Raw genomic sequence first — 17,044 nt, forward strand, 5'->3', positions numbered from 1 at the left:
ACCATGAGTTAGGCCACTAAAATAGATGGAAAAGAGTTGAAAATGCTACATTATTAAAATAGTTAACATCAAATTCTTAAAAAAAAAAAACCCCCAAAAAAAACAATACAAACAGAAAATATTACTTAGACTCTTTTGGTTCTTTGCTGATGGAGTCCAACTGAATGTATGTCCCAAAATATGAGACAGGCTTAGAACTGCTTAAACGTTTGGCAACACCCAATAAACCTGCTTAGCAAGCAAAGAGAACCAAGACTCATATTTGACTTATACTAAGGTACCATTATTAAGTTTGTGATGAGCTCTAAAAAAAGAGGGTATCTATAACAAGCAGTAATAAATAAAAAGTAGTTAAAAGTTTTCAAATTAAATGTTTAAAGTTATACTCTACACGAAAAAATTATATTGCATGCATGGACCTATTGTGAGATTATTGCTACAAGGCTACCATTAACCTTTAACCTTCTGACCCCCCAACTAATGGTATTCCTGCTGCTCACACAGAGCTGAGGAGGGGCATGTGACCCCAGGCCTCGAATTCTGAGGTGCAGGTTAGGCAACAGGCAACACACTCATGCAACACTCCAAGTGAACTCAGCAATGCAATGTGGGGTACGTTAAAAAGATTTAAAAAAAAAGAAAAAGAAAAAAGAAAAAATGTTTGACAGGCATCATTGAACATGACACCATTTAAATCTTATCTTCCTGAAGAGTGAGAGTGCATTTGGGTACTTTCACAGTATATCTTTGATGAAACATGAATTTCTCCTTTCTTTTCTTCTTTTACCCTTATACTACGATGGAGAAACTCAGATATGGCTGAATAAATTTAGCTTCCTTGTACACAGAGGTTGTTTTATAAGAGTGTAGTTTATAAGCCCCTGTATAACATATGGGGTCTTGGTGTTAAGTAAGAGAAGCTATATGCACAGGTACTGTATGTACATTTATACACAGAGATGCACACAGCATCCTGAGTGTTGAAGCCTCATAGACTCTCTCGGCTCACTGCCGCGGTGGGCCCTTATGATGAAGGAATCTTCTCTTCTTCACGGTGAAAAATTCTGAAGGGAAAGCAAGAATGAACGGAGCAATGATTTAAAGGATTGAAATGTGGAATAAGGCAATTCTACTGAATGTAAAACACTGAAAATGAAACAGGACAGACAGGATTAACTAATACTGTTTACCACGAGTATATGAACTGCTGTTTTGGATTTTCTTTCTGTCTACCGTTTTAGTAAAATCTCTAAGATTCAAGGTCTCATCTCTTCTGCATGAACAAAACCTTCAAATTATAACATTTTATAGTCATTTTAGGGTTAAAGGGTAATTTTATGGTTTCACTCAATAGAAAAATGTTCTCCTAGTGGGGACCAGCATTTTGGTCCCCACCAGGCACTTTTTTCAGATTATGCTATCTTACTGGGGACAGAAATAGCAATACATGGGGCACACACACACACACACACACACAAGCAACCTTCCTTTAAACCCAGTGTTGTCTCTCACCTGTGATGAAAGCTTGCTTGCGTTTAACTCCCAGTAGATTAGCTCCCCTCTTCTCAGCCTGAGCCGGTCTGTACGCTCCCCTGGCCCTCACCTCCAGGTACTCATCTCTGGCTGTGCAAGGTGCTGATACTGCAGCACAAACTTTTCCACTGGGAACATCACCCACACGACGGCCCAGCCCTGCTCTCACCACACAGCTGCGGTAGAATGCGGGCACATCCTGGCACCGGAGCTCTTCCCACTCCACAGAGCCCTGAGTGGGTCGGTCTCTCTGGAAATCAAAGTTCCAGCGTTTGTTGGCAACCTCCACACTCATACACAGCAGTCTCTGGAAGTCCTGCTGCAGCTGCTGATGGTCTACTGGGCCGAATAGGTTACGACGGACAGCCCCAGAACGCACCTTCACCTCCTCCACGTGCAGCTGTCCACGCTCTGACTCAGATGATGCTGTCGCCATGTTCCTGCAGCAAATTGAGAGAGAGGAAGCAGAGGTGAGACCTTACATATAACATGCTATCCTGCTTTAACTGGACGGTGTGACTATGACTCACAGACAGAGAGCCTGGTTAATGTTTGGCCCTGCTGAATACTGCTGGACTTTTATGTGATCAAATCCATGTGTGCCCCTGAACCGTTTAGTTACTAATGTGAACACACCATGCACTGTTACACATAGTTAAAACAGCACACCAAATAAATTTCTGCTTTTTCTGTGCTGTGCCACCCAAGATCTTTAAAACTGAATCTGTGAACCCCTGATACACCTGCTGTATGTTTGAGGGTGCAGTTGGAAGGAGCGTAATCAGGACCAGGAGATCCACATATGTGTGAGAAATGTCTCACAGTGGCGGAATGTTTCTCTGTTCTTTGCCTCCTTTGATAAAGTCCTCTTTTAGTGGGCATTTGTAAAACACTCTAAAAATAAAAGGCCAGTTAGAGAGGAGGCACAGTATGCTTGGTCTAAATTAGTTTGAAATGCAGTAATCAAGCAAGCGTTTAGACAGTTAACTCACTTCATCTACCCAAAAATAGAAACATAGTATTATATTACAATATTTGTAAGGTTACCCTGAACTGGACAGTACATTCTGAGTTGACTGTATTGCAATCAAGGTTCCACCAGTTAGAGATCATCTACTTTACTGTAATATTGGAAGCTGTGTAACACATGATACTGAGAATAAATCAAGAAAAGAAGTGGTCGATGAATTTGGACAATTTATATTTACTTCTATTTCACCTGAAGTGCTGTGTTAGGTTATTTGAAAGATTAAAATGCATTTTAAAAAGATTTAATGGAACAATTACCTGTCAGATGAAGACTAGTTGTACTGTCCTACTGTTTGCATTCTCACTGCCTACGTGTCTGAAAGTTCTTTATTAGGCTTCTAATCTGCCTGGACGCTCTCCATGAGTTTATGCTTTGCCTCCTTGTAACACGGTTTTCCCCGCCGGTGCAACTGATCAGTGCTTATCAGAAAAGTTTTGGCTTGTATTCGCAGACATGTAGAGAAAACAAACTTTAGTGCCTAGATAAGGAGATAACGCGCTAAACCGTTTGCAGTTGTTGGGCACACAGAGACAGTAATGTTATAAGACGTCTTTCAGCAGTTGTATTTTATTCATTTAAGACGTTCTCTTTAATCTATAATATCTCAATTTTACATTGTTATTTTTTAACAGAGATCTAGCTTTAAGTATACACAGATTCGAAACGTACGTAAATGTTCCATTTTGATGGTAAAGTTCTACATTGTACAAAACGCCTACTTCTCGTTGCAGTTTAAGGACTGTGTATGTCCACGTCACAACTTTGCTAACTTTTTAGAGTTGCAGGAAATTCAGAATAGTCATTCTTTGTCAGTGTTCGCTATTCCCGACTACTGTTTATTACAATTCGGATGCTTTCATTCAACAACAACAACAACAAAACGAGATTAGCATATTCAGTGGCCCATTGCGCAACCTACTTTGTAATTAATGTACGCATAATCTGTTATTGGGATGGACGACAAAGACTAAGAGTAATAAAAAACTACCGCTTGAGATGTTAGCCAACATTCGTTTTTTCCATACACCTGCGAGAGACGCGGGTCGATCGAATATTTCTAACAGACACAAAGATACATTTCATGCCAGTTTCTCACAGCGGCTCATTGCATGACACAGGAAAACATGCATATCGGATCGGTAGCCATTGTGCACTGCGCACTTTTGAGATTTAGCACTTAACAGATACACGAAATATTGTCACTATTAGATGGGCCTGATTGGGCTTGCGTGCTGAAGTTACTAAAATTCATAAACAGTAACTGTTCACATTCGCTTTCACTCTAGATTATTGAAAATGGCCAGAGAGGTGCTCGCCTTCCGTAAAAGTTGTTTGCGTCGAATAAAGGGGCACTGTACAGGGATGTATCAAATTACTACAAGAAGCCACACCCCATTCCTCCTAACAAACACACCGAACCGTCTCTTGTTTTCTGACAATGAACTGTCACATAATGAGCGTCCTTCCCATCTAAAATGGATCAATTTAACACACTGTGATGCAGTCACAGGGAGCTGTACGTAGCGTTTTCTCATTAAATGATACAGGACAAACATACTGAACACAGAAAACAGTCTTCCCAAGAATAACAAGACAAAATATCAAGGGCACAAATGACGCACTCCAAATTACTTTCCTTATAGCCTACTCCATCGGATGTGGGTCAATTAGATTTGAACGAGACCAAGACGAGATTTATAAGAATTTCTGACTAAATGAAACAAAAGTAGCTCCCGTTCACGTAAAGAATATGAAAGGAACCCGCAGTTGTCAAAACACAGCTTGAACATCTAGATGATCTGAAATCATGTTTTTGCTTACCATAAATTTCAACGCACAACAGATGTACATGTAATTTCTCATCCACTGTGTAACGGCGACACTGTTTATCTCGATCACTTAGCCAATAATCTTGACATCTAACGTAACACAAAACTATGCGAAACCTGAAGGATGCTCTTTCTCCTTGGTCGTGTCTCGCCTCATATGTGACTTGTTTGTTATGGGTCTCGGAGACGCTGGGACGTCCCCCGGTCAAGTTAATCACGTGATTTTGATCAAAACAATCGGTCTCCGTGAACTGGAACGATGCCAAAAGAAATAAAGTGAATATTTCGACATATTGTCTGACGGACAGATTACAAGTCTAACTTGATGCATCTGTTTTTGTAATTTAGGTTGCACGAAAATAGAGAGACCAAAAATAATTTTCTTGTTAAATATCAACAAAATACCAAAACTACAATTTGCAATTCATTGCTTACCTCGTTTCGGTTCCTCCGTGTATATTTTGGCGATTTTAACTTCGTCTTTTGCGATCCTGCTGCAGTACGCACAGTCCCTCTGTTGCGCTCTGCAAGAAGTAGGTCAAATATCTTGGCACTGAGCAGCCATTTCCCCTTCCCTACGCTATGTGACATACATTCTCGTGTTTTGCTTGCATCACGTTTTGCCTTGGAACGGGGCCAGTGCTACAAGTCACGTTGATTTGCAACGTGACTTGGGCTATCCGCAAACTCCATTTTGGTGGTTTTATTGGACATTATGTTCAGCATCTCATCTTCTTAAACACTTCAAATTAAAAAAGCTCTTTATATAAACAGAACAAGCGAATGATGAACATGTAATCTTAATTTAGAAATTACTCGACCAGTTAACACCAACGTAATGTAATTACCATGTTATGTCTGTTTAATTGCATTCACACTACTTCGGCTATTGCTGACATGTTCGTCAACTGGTTTTTATAACAAATAGAAATGTCAACAAATAAGTTTCAAATAAAAATGTTGACTTCTGCTACAGTTTTGGTGTAGTTCCATTTACCAAGCCCACAGATATTTCCTTGAAGCTAGTCCCAAGGGTAAATTTTGGTGTTATCAATGATGACTATCAAACTGCTTAAAATATGACAATGGTCCTGACATTACTCTGCTGCAGAATAATGTCATATAAAACAGCCATTGTGGGTTAATAGGTCAGGGTCTCTCTCTATGTCTAGCTGGTGGTGGATCAGTAGTGTCAAATGCATGTCTCCTCCTTTAGTTTTCATTTTAAAAATGTGTTCCAGTGTAAATTGATTGATTCCAGACATCATTGTGAAGTTTTGTATCAATTCTAAATTTCTGCTCTTAGCTGGAGCAGACATTTCAAGTTAAGATGAATATAAAGTGCTCATGTGCTATGAAACCTCTGAAACTGTAACTCAGATGACTCTGTTCATCTGTTAAAATAATGTTCTTGAATAGTTCGTCTCAAGCACCCAGAAGTTACAGACTTTCCACAGTTGTTATCAGAGATAACATGTACTGTGTGTAGATGTGTGTCATCTGTGTCTAAATGGCTCTGTCTTATTAGGGATGATGTCATCACCGGGGAATGTTTCTTAAGCATACCGTTTGTGCATAAGATTTACTAAAAAAGAGCAGGGCAGTTCAGCTTAGGTCACTATTGTAACTGGGTTTTCCTGTTTATTTGTTCAGTGAATCTCAGGGTATTTTGTTCTTTTTTGGTCTGTTGAAGATAAAGTTGTTCACAAAAGAAGATTCCGTATAACAAAGGATATTTTTTTGCTTCCTATTTCCCTAGTATTTCACATTTATCTGTTTCAAAGAAACTGAAGTAACACATGTGCAAAATCTATTTATTGCCACGTGGAAAGAGAAAGATAAGTTAGAATGAAGAAGACAGTGGTTATTCATATTCAGAAGCGAAGTTCTGTTGAACAAACAAACATTAAAAATGACCACATTTAGTGTTATATGTCTTGCCCTGTTCTACAGTGAGGCAGATGGTTTCATAGGGAAAAGAACAAGGACTGAGGTTTTTCAACAGGACAAATCTTCAATGTTTTAAAGCATGCTTTGCCACTCATAGGTTGAAATATACAGCTTTATTTAAGTTGATATCCTGAAATCAGGATTGAATTACCGTGAAATTGTAGTATATCAAGTCAAATGTACAAATTTAATTTCGATAGTGGTGATATGATGAATCTCTTATCCTCTTATGGTACCCATCTGGTGTTTTTTTTTTTTTTTTTTTACTTTTAGCCCTCTCAGACAGTGTTTAAGTTATAGTCATTGTGTTAGTTGTTAGGCCCTGTTTGCCAGCTAGGAACAAGTTTTGAAGGCAAAAGAACAGAGTGATCTGTTTGCACAGAGTTTTTTAGACGAACAGCCTCTGTTTGTTCAGTGTTTGGTTTGTCAACTGGAGAAATCAGATGCCTTCAACTTGTGTTTGTGTTCATCATGTTCGTCCTTTGTTTTCTCTCATTCTGCCTCTAGGCTCTTATTTTGACAACTTGATGGGTTGTTGCCCCCCCCCGCCCCCCCCCCCCCCCCCCCCCCCCCCCCCCCGTGCTTCATTCAATGCAGGCCATGACATCATGCTTCTTGTATCTTACCAACAACAGAGTTACCACTTTATTAACACTGAATTCACCAAGCTAACATTGTCAGTGGTTTCATTTATTCATATACAAAAGAAATACTTTAATCCAGGAAATTTTAAGTAAACTCATCCAAAACCCCATTGTTATAGACAATTATCTAACCCTCTGCAGACTATACAAGTATCAGTACAAATTTTGAAGTGAATTTAGCTGTGATTCCAGGATTAACAAGAAATCTCTAAGTGGTTCTAAACAGGGGTATCAACAGTGAGCTTCAAGGACACTAGTGCCTCTGTGACAGTGAATGGCAGAACCCTAAGAAGATGCTGCAAAGACATGACAATTTCACTACTACAGGAAGTGTTTCTCCTGTGATGAGAATACAAAAGGACGGAAGTGGTGTGAGACAGCCCACAGAGAACCTCTGGGGTTGCACATGTGCAGGGTAAACGTGCACATTTGTTTGAAAAGACAAAAACACAGCACTTGTTGTACTTACTGTTGTCATACTTACCTATTGTTCTGTGATATCTCAGGGAGAACAAAAAGAACCAAGATAAGCTTTGCACTCAGTCTCAGTTTGTAAGTGTAGATATGTATAGATAAAAACTCTGATGTGCATCTGGAAAAAAAAAAAAGATGCTCAGATAATCCCCTCAGAAGCTTAAGCAGAATCTTTTTCTGTCCTAGTTTGCTTTTGTGAAATTGTATAATGTTGAATTTTGTGTGTGTTTTTTTGTCAAAGGTTTCCATTATTCTCAATTATACTATTCACAGCTCTGAATGTATGGAGCTGGTCAACATTTCTGCTCATTCAGAGTGTAGTTGAGACAGACACCCTTCCCTCTCCTGAGTTTTACATGCTACCTGCTCTAAAATGACCTTAGACCTATAGGGATTCTTTGACTGTCTTTTGCATGGGCTTTTGTGTTCATGTGCTGTCATATCTTTCTCAGCCACTGAATATCAGAATGAAGGTGTACTGGTATAAAATACTAATGCTTTTATTACGTATAGCAGCAGTGGCAGTACCCTTGATGAGTGGGCCAGTGGAGGAGGAGAGGGTTATGGGGGTCCATTAGGGGAGCTGATATTCATTTGGTGGGAGTGCAGGTGGGGGGGACTGGAGAGGCTCTAGTTACAATGGGCTTTGGGCAGAGAGAGAGAGAGAGAAAGAGAGCAGCTGGATATTGTCAGCGGTGTGCTGTGGGAGTTAGAATGTCAGGGTGAATGGGTTTAAGATGAAATGAGCCTGAGGAGGGCTGCTCAAGTGTTTGTTTTTTTTTTTTTTTGGGGGGGGGGGGGGGGGGGGTGGCAGCACTGAGTACAGGGGCTCCTTTTCGTCTGATACAAGTGTATATGTGTGTGGGTGTGTGTGTGTGTTGGGTGTGTGCATGTGTGTGTTGGTGGGCGTAGGGATTTGGGTGGTTGACTAAGGATGGGGCCCCAAGGTAAATTGATCTTTTGTTTTTGCCACAGCTTATATGTGTGTGTTTGTATATTTGTCCATGTAAATGTAAGCAGTAACTCTTAAACATACAAGACAGCCAAAGTTAAAAGGAAAAAATATTTGTAACTCTCAGATTTTGCCTACTTTGCTTTGTTCGTCATTTTTCCTCACACCACAAAGTAAATCACAGTTGTGTTTGTTATTTTTCCTCACACCACAAAGTAAATCACAGTTGCAGAGTAACACAGCTACTTATCAAGTTTGTTTGTGATAAATTTATTCAGAGAGGGATAAAGTCTGTGGAAACATGAAAAACTCCCTTTAAATTTATTCAACACTGACTCATTTGCTGTGTACTCTACCACAAGTAATGGGACAGCTGTTTAGTAATATCCAACACATTCTCATTCTTAACTTGTCAAAACGGCAGCTTGGTCAGTGGCCCTGCGCTTCAAACTGTGACGCACTAGATACCCCTCTAGCGTCAGTTTTGCACGTGCAGGGCTGTTCAATAGATATCAATCGGGCAATTTTAGTATCTCTGAGGTAGAGATACTAAAATTGTCGCATCTTGGAGGGGACAGCGCTAATACTGCACCACTGTGCTACATGCCCATTCTAGTCTTTTCAAAATCCCACTACTGTTTTTAGATCAGACCCTTCCCTTGATTTTGGAGCCCACTGGGCCTCTACAGATTTCACAGCTGCATTGGCGGTTCAGTGGTAGAATTCTCGCCTGCCACGCGGGAGGCCCGGGTTCGATTCCCGGCCAATGCATTTAGTTTGTTCTTATGCGTTAGCAAAACTGACGCTAGAGGGATACCTAGAGAGTGTCACAGTTTGAAGCATAGGGCCACTGACCAAGCTGCCGTATTTGATGAATTGGGAATTAGCATGTTCTTTATTATCATATTTCAGCTATGTTTAATTGAGTGACAGACATCCAGGCATGTTGAGTCCTCTACAAACACTGAGACCTACATTTAAATGTCAGTGCTCTGTGTCACAGAGTAAGTGTGGTGAGAACATAATGTTTAAGAGAACATTGGACTGGCTGGCACAGAACATCAATGAACTCATAATTCTTAATTCGGTGGAATAAATGGAACTCGGAACCTATTCAAAGACCAAGCTGATCTCTTGTTTACTAATGCTTTAAATGGAAATTTTAATGGCACAAATAGAAATGGCAGTATGAAAAATTTAAAGGGTGCAACACCTCCGGCTGCCCCTCAGAAACTACAAATGTACATTTTTTCCCTTTTACTTTGATGCGATAAGTGACCTCAAAGTTGGGCCAACATATTTTTATTTCCTTTGAATAAACACATACCTTTGTTTCATGAATTTCAGTTATCTGATATTTGATTGGGGACACAGTACTCATAACGGAGTTTGTGTGAGTTTGTATTTGAAATCAGAATTTTAAATGAGGTGTTATATGTTAATTTTCACTGCATGTAGTAGCAATTTAGAAACTATATCCTGCATCATCATTTGGAATCCATCTGGAAAGCACGTGGTTTTGTGTCAGCCAGTTGTGTGATAGGTATGTGCGTGTGAATATGTGTGAGTGAGTGGGAGAGTATTAGTGTATGAAACCAGGACAGGCAGAAGGGTAGTCTGCAGCTGGTCATGGTGCCTGGTTGTGTTGTTTGAAAGGGTAGTGTAGTACCAGAAGCTCGTTGGCTGGAACAGACCTGGACTTGTTTAAGGGTGAGTATTGGGGAACAGAGGAGCTGATGGTGACTGGGCCGGCTGAGACCAGTGCTCTTATAGAGTACTTATTTTCTTTCCCCTGAATATGTGCTGAACCTGACCAATACTGTGAAGGGGATTAATGGACACCCCCCAAGTCTACTCCAGATCTCATAGCTGGGTGCACCTTCACTGCATTCTCAAGGCTGTGTGCACAAGGTTGAAATTCCAGGGCATTACACAGTGGAATAGTGGTTCTTGAAGGTGGATTGGAGCAGTTAGGGGACGCCGGTCTTGTATAAAGTGTCACTGCTGTCAAATCAGATTGAACACAAGCTCTGTAAAGAAACAGAGAGACACTAAGATATTCATGGTATGAATATGTATTTATTTGTCTATGATGGTGATGACTTATGTACGCTTAATGTGTTCATCCATATATGTGCCTGTAGTGTATATGTGTACGTGGCATAAGTGTGTTTTTTTTTTAGAGTGAAAGTGCCTCAGGAAGCAGGGGCCCCACTCTAAGCTGTCAGTCAGAGATGAGAAGCGGTGAAGAGAGAAACTGAGAGACCACAGGGAGCCACAGCACTGACTTTCAGAAGGTGGTTTGGACACATTCATGTTTGTTTGTATGTGTTCTTGGCACTAACAAGAACAGGGAAAGAGAATGCGTACAATATTTCAAAATTGTACACCTCGAGTGGTTTGTGTTGTGCCATACCGCCCCCCAGTGGTGAAGATGAGGAAGGAGTAGGAGTTTTTCCCTCTTGTATGTATATAATCAGTGTATACTTTGCTCACTACAAACATAAAAAGCGAAAAAAGTAAACTTATATGAGATTAAAACACTCTGTCATATGCGCTCATGGCAAATGTAGCAACTTTCAGGTTTTACTGATTTAAATATTTTGATTTGTGGAAGATTGTGTTAGACTTAGCCAACCAGGCGCCACCCACAGGACAGTGTGCTCATAGCTTGAGTAGGACTATGTGGAGTTGGCTCAGCACTGTTAACATTGTGTGAAGAATAAAATAAGAGAAAAGGAAATAAAAGGTGCAAATGTGAGACAACCATGATTGATGATGTCACAAGCAAGCTATATTGAACAGTGTAGCACTAATTACAAAAAATAACTGCTTGTCACAGTTGGAACTCTGAATTACATTCTCAGTTACAGTTATTCTTGGCCTATGTCTGGATACATGTTGATGACAATCTTATGATGTTGGTTTTAATTAATGTTAGTACTGTTGCTTAGTTATCTCAGAATTTTAACACACTTGTATCATTAAGGATGTGTTCCTGTTAGTGTGCCCTTTGTTAATTTTTTGGGGGGGGGGGGGGGGGGGGGGTTAAAATGAATAGTCAGTGTCTCTTTTTGTGAACGATCAAGTGTTGTTGGCTTTATGGTGTGATTTAGCTGACATGTACAGAGAAGGGCCAATACATGTTGTTACCAATTTGCTTGACTGCTAGAAGAATGTTGGCCGTTAGTGGAATAATGAGGTTAATGGATCCTAATAGACAGAGCACTGCTCTGGAAAAGGGATCATTACTGCAGTTTGTGATGATAACTGTATTAACTCAGAAAGCATTTCCTTTATCAGATCGCATATCATAACCACTCATACCACAAGCTGATGTGAGTAGGCATCAACATTAGACAGTAAACCATAGCTCACTGATATTCCATGTAGTTCAGTGATCGATCAGTCAAATCTGTCAAGTCAAACGAAAAAAATGAACTCTACCCCCCAAATCATGTTTAGGAAAAAAAAAAAAAAAAAGAGAAACTTGTGTTTTGTTATACTATGTGACCAAATGGAGCACATCTCTCCTTTTGTGATGTGTAATGATTCCAGTCAAAGTGAACTCACATTCCAGAACATGTTGGAACAAAGAGAGGTGGTATTGTGGCAGGAGGAAAGAGAAGAAAAAAAAAAAAACACACGGTACAACACGGCTGCTCTGGTTTGGCCTGTTCCTCTGACAGGTTTTGGGCGTGCTATTGACAGATCCAGGAGGTGGAGATGTGTGGGTGGGTTGTGGGCAGCTACTGCGTCCGGGGCTGTACTGTCCCCTATCTCCCTGTGTACCCCTCACGCAAGCATTGTCATCCTGCTGTCATTTTCCTGTTTTCCCTCTCCTGTTTTCCACCCTGTCACTTAGACCCCTAGTCTCACTCTATCAATAAACCAGTCATTATGACGTGTGGAATTTTTCATTTACTCTGCCCTCGGCTGTGCTCTGCCTGGGCTTTTTTTTTCCACTCCTCTCTCACTCCCTCCCTCAGCCTGTTTTCTCTCCCCTGAACGCATTTGTTTTTCCTCGTTCTGTCAGAGATCTCTCTCTCTCTCTCTCTCTCGCTTCTGTCCTGACTGCCTGTGTAAGTGCGTAACTGTGGCTCATGGCCTGTGGAGGCTCCTATTCTGTGGTCATTGTCCCTCTTCAGAACAATCTGCACAGCCTGGACTCGTTGCGTTTCTTTCTCTGGGTGAGCGGTTGAGCATGTGTTTGTCTTGATGTCTGCATGTAGAAGTACTGAATCCGTTATAGCCTTTGACAACATTAACTGTGGAAAACTGGAGGAGTGAGTTGACATAAACATTTTAGTTCTGCAAGAATGTTTTTAAGGAGGGATATAAAAAGAGACTGGTACCGGTTTAGTTTTAAATGTGTTTCGTATTCAGGCTTTTGGTTGATTCCATGGGCACATGTCTTTACATATATTTTATTTATTTTATTCAGTCAGCATGGTCAGAAATTTAGCCCAAAATTTAGAAACTATTTAGCCTGAAACTTCAGTTCTCCGGCTCACATATTCGAGCCTGGGTATTTGGAATGGTATTCAGATGGAAGCATGTACATCATTTGGAAGCTTTATGATGAGTGGGCTGATGATTCATGTATGGTTTTACTGGGTTGTGTTGGACAGTTGAAGAGACTGAGGGCTCTAGAGCGAGAGAAAGACTTGCTGTGGACTGGCCTGCAAGGTCTGGAGCAGGCTCGTCTCTGGTACCAGCACCAACTTCAGGAGAACACACTCAGGCAGGCCAGTGTTTGGTCAGGAAATTGGGAACAGGTAGGTGCTTTCCTGCACCCTTTGGTTTTTTCTATCAGAAACTGTTCAGGAGCAGTTTTAAGACTGCTAAAAACATGGCAAAAGCCAGAGGCATACTGATAATAGCAGAGTAATGAATTGACAAAGAACCTATATCTTCTTAAATGGGAAGCAGAAATGTAATAAGGAGTGTATTTACACCTATCATAAGGTCTCTCCTTAAGACTTGGACTTAAATCTCAGACTTAATAAAGACTTATGTTTCTATCACTTTCCAGATTACATCTCGTGTCAAATACAGTCTTTAACCCAACCCCAATGCCTTGTTCTTGTTTCAGGGGGTCTTTTCCTGCCTGTTGCGGTCTCGTATGCAGCGGATAAATGGGAGTCTGGGTAGCCTCATGTGTGACCCGTGTGTATGGAGCGGTCCAGCTCCAGAGGAGACGGAGGGCTCGGATACAGACCTCCGCTGGCAGAATGCAGCACTTGTACAAGTGAGAAGCATCCAGAATGCAATGACAGCAACAATACTGCTAAAATGTATTTTCACAAAAGGAAAACACACTGCCATTCTGTTATCTAACCTCCTTCACGGTTAGAGGGTTTAAGGATTGCAAGATATTTTTTTACCACCAAAACAATATTTCCTCTGAAAATTAGTGTCAATTTTCTTCCGAGTGAAGGTGTTTATGTGAATTTTCTGACTTATTAAATTATTTTGTGTTGTCATGTACAGGAGGTGAGTCAGAAAAATCGTCAGATTTCATTACTGGAGTTGGAGAGAGACAATCTGCTTCAGGAGCTGGATGACCTACAGTATTACTGACTGACCACTCAGACTGTGTATGCTACATACAGTAGCACCAACAGCGGCAACTGCCTATTTTCATGTCTTCACACCACTAAACACACTCAGTCATATTCAGACAAACATAATGTCTGTCTTCCAATTACACTCTTTATTCAAACCATAGATTATCAGGTATGAAAAGTGGTGAAATCACAAGTTTTAAGTGCTGTTTGCTTAAGGATTTAGTTCAGTAACTTTCTTCTTAACTTTAGTTCGCTAGGCTTTCAGGCCTTGAAGCTGATGATAGCTGGGATGTCTTATTTATTCCATTTTGTTTCCAAAGACTTAACACATTTTAGTCACTTTACTGTTCCTTTGGGTTTCATACAAGCTTCTTTTTTTAGATGATACAAAAATGATCATATGTAGGGTGTCCTGTTTTTCCCTGTCACATGACTCGCATAATTTGTCCCAACCTTCCAGCTGTCATCATGTGTTGGTGCAGGTTCATAACTTTCAGACTAGTCTATACAATTAGTGACTAGATAAATATTCTAAAACGAAACATTAGCAATTATCATTGCACGACAGCAACAACAACAACAACAACAACAACATTAACAGTAGTCAAAACAAACTGAACATGTGACAGTGTCTAGTGTTTAGTGATACAAAAATAATCACATTCAGTCAGTGGAAAGAAGAAATGGAACAGTTGTATCAGCTTTCAGATGTCAGAGCACAGAATTACTGTGCACACAGCAAAAAACTTATTGAGATTTATCGGTGGTACTCACAATGTCTGAGGGATAATATTAGTACTGGTAGGAACATTTATTTCATAATTTGTAAATATATTTGGAGTGCAAAGTCTGCATGACTTATTGCATTTCAGGTAAAATGTCTAAACAAATCTACAATGTATAATGATTGTGAATATGTTTTCCTTACTGTATATAATTATGAATATCATTATTAAAACATTAATGATTTTGTGTGTTGAGGTGATGTAAATACTCCTTCCTTTTTCATAACTTCTTTTAGTGAAGTATTTTACCATACTCAGGTTATTGTGCTGTGGTATTGTGCTGTGGTTCTGTCTCAATGGTAGATCACACTGAAAGTACCATAATTGTATCCTGTAACAAGTGTGGGTCTCCGCTGATCTGTAAAATCAAAGATTCTGCACAGTTTCTAGTATTTATTTATTAGTATTGCCAGGTGCTCAGAGTGAGTAGTTTTGGTACAAAGTGGCACTGTGGTATTTATGAAAGTTAGGTAAGGGTTTTGATGCCAGTGTACCTGGTCTGTTACTCACTGCCACCATAGTCTGGTTTCTGCCAGCCCCTCAGACACTCAGACATCTCTGTCACAACATGTTACTGTTCCTCTCCAGGTGGTCCAACACTGAGTTTACCTCAACTGATAAGGGTTATCTGCAATTTGCATCAATAACAAACGCGTGCACATGCACACACACACACACACACACACACACACACACACATATGCACACACGCACGCATGCACACACACACTCACACACACTCTCTCTCTCTCTCTCTCACACACACACACACATGCACACACGCACGCACACACACACACACACATATCACCCTTCTGACATTGGCTTTCTTCCTCTCTTAAACATAAACACACTTAGGCAGCGATGCCCTGCAGCTCTGCCTATCTTGTGAAACAATGCTAGACTAAATATGACGTTGCTCCTCTCTAACATGCAGCTGCATGCAGGCTTTGAGTAAAACCAGTGAGAGGCAGGGTCCAGCTCAGATGTTCTTACGGGACACAGTGGATAGATCAGCAGCTATGATAGAGACGCTGTGTGATTAGCTCTCACTGTCAGAGCTGTTTTTACTGAGTTGTTACCTGTTTTGAGACTCTCACATTGTTTTGATTTTGACTTTCCTCCAGCGATCTCAACAATATCTAGTTGTTTTGTGTGTGTGCATGCGATATTTCTTCATGTGTGTTTACTTGGTGCTCATAGTAGCTGTCAGTATAAACTATTTAGCTTTTTCCTTGGTGCTGTTGCTGTGTAAGTCTGTGTGCAACTATCACCTCAGGTTTTTCTGTAATTACAAAGAAACCTGAACCTGATCAAACAGCATTCGACTGAATGGAGAGAAACATCGCTTAGAAACAGATGTAGGAATATGATGTCACTTTGTTCAAATGTAACAAAAATGTGTCTCTGGTCAAAGGTTAACTAAACCAATGCTGTTTTTATTTCATTGCATGCTCCGTCTCACTGAATGTCTGATAGAAACTCACCTTATCTGATAATACTCATGCATGTGCACACATACAACTGTGCAAAACAAAAGTATGAAACAGCGCAGTTATAGATATGCTCCTGAGGAATTTTCATAGCTTTTTTTTTTGTCCGATTAGCATCTAAGTGAAAATAAGCCATTATGAAACAAGCTTTCATGTAAGTAGCTCCCCTTTCCACCTTGAGTGTTTACCATTGAACCATCAAGGCCAGGGTACCAGCACAATGTTAATTAGTGGATCTTATTCACAGTAATGCTGTAAACACCTTTTGTTGGGGATGTCATGCTTCTGTGCCAGTGAAAATTGCTCTTCCGTACCCGCATGGTTCACTTGATCTCAACCCTGCTGGCCTCCCACTCTCTTCTGTTCCCAGTCAAGATTTTCCACCTAATGCCTTTCATATTAGGTTATCATTAGGAAATGTATGCCACTTCCCTGCAGGTCTGTGGAGGCATGAAGCATAAACAAATGTGTTGACTGATAGACATTTTTGGGGCTCTCTATAGTTTTGTCTTGACTTCCTTTGGAGAGCGGAGGGACACCTGTATAAGTTGAATTGCATAGACAGATCATTTGCACGCTACTGCGGACTGTTTTTTGTCATGTTTGTAAAGACCTCTTACAGGAATGAATGAGAGTCCTGAAAAAAAAGACAATGTCGTTGATTCATTAAAATAGGTATGAATTTCAGATCCTCTTATTGGTCTTACGGGTGCCTGGAGCTATATTGTTACAATAATTGTACACAACAGAAGTTCTCAAACTGATCTGAGTCAGTGTAGAAAGT

At 40.3% G+C, this 17,044-nt stretch overlaps 2 protein-coding genes and 1 non-coding gene across 4 annotated transcripts; 2 read left to right on the plus strand and 1 right to left on the minus strand.

The window, feature by feature from the left end:
• Positions 1 to 973: 973 nt before the first annotated feature.
• Positions 974 to 4,880, minus strand: cdkn1d (cyclin-dependent kinase inhibitor 1D). 2 transcript variants are annotated; one of them, XM_030789106.1, is made up of 3 exons: positions 4,828 to 4,880; positions 1,513 to 1,973; positions 974 to 1,064 (listed from the first exon to the last, which is right to left on the minus strand). In XM_030789106.1, exons 2-3 carry the CDS (start codon positions 1,967 to 1,969, stop codon positions 1,006 to 1,008), a joined length of 516 nt encoding a protein of 171 aa, XP_030644966.1. In that variant the 5' UTR covers positions 1,970 to 1,973; positions 4,828 to 4,880; the 3' UTR covers positions 974 to 1,005. The 2 variants fall into 2 exon arrangements, with proteins under 2 accessions (XP_030644966.1, XP_030644957.1); XM_030789097.1 differs by lacking the exon at positions 4,828 to 4,880 and adding an exon at positions 4,385 to 4,480.
• Positions 4,881 to 9,112: 4,232 nt separating this feature from the next.
• Positions 9,113 to 9,183, plus strand: trnag-gcc (transfer RNA glycine (anticodon GCC)). Its single transcript has one exon. It is a non-coding gene; the product is annotated as a tRNA-Gly (tRNA).
• A 3,332-nt stretch (positions 9,184 to 12,515) lies between these two features.
• On the plus strand, positions 12,516 to 13,995 carry LOC115814136 (suppressor APC domain-containing protein 1). Its single transcript, XM_030776895.1, has 4 exons — positions 12,516 to 12,602; positions 13,044 to 13,196; positions 13,508 to 13,663; positions 13,906 to 13,995. Exons 1-4 carry the CDS (start codon positions 12,516 to 12,518, stop codon positions 13,993 to 13,995), a joined length of 486 nt encoding a protein of 161 aa, XP_030632755.1.
• The last annotated feature ends 3,049 nt before the right edge of the window (positions 13,996 to 17,044 follow it).

This window comes from Chanos chanos, chromosome 1, assembly GCF_902362185.1.
Source record: "Chanos chanos chromosome 1, fChaCha1.1, whole genome shotgun sequence".
NCBI lineage: Eukaryota > Metazoa > Chordata > Actinopteri > Gonorynchiformes > Chanidae > Chanos > Chanos chanos.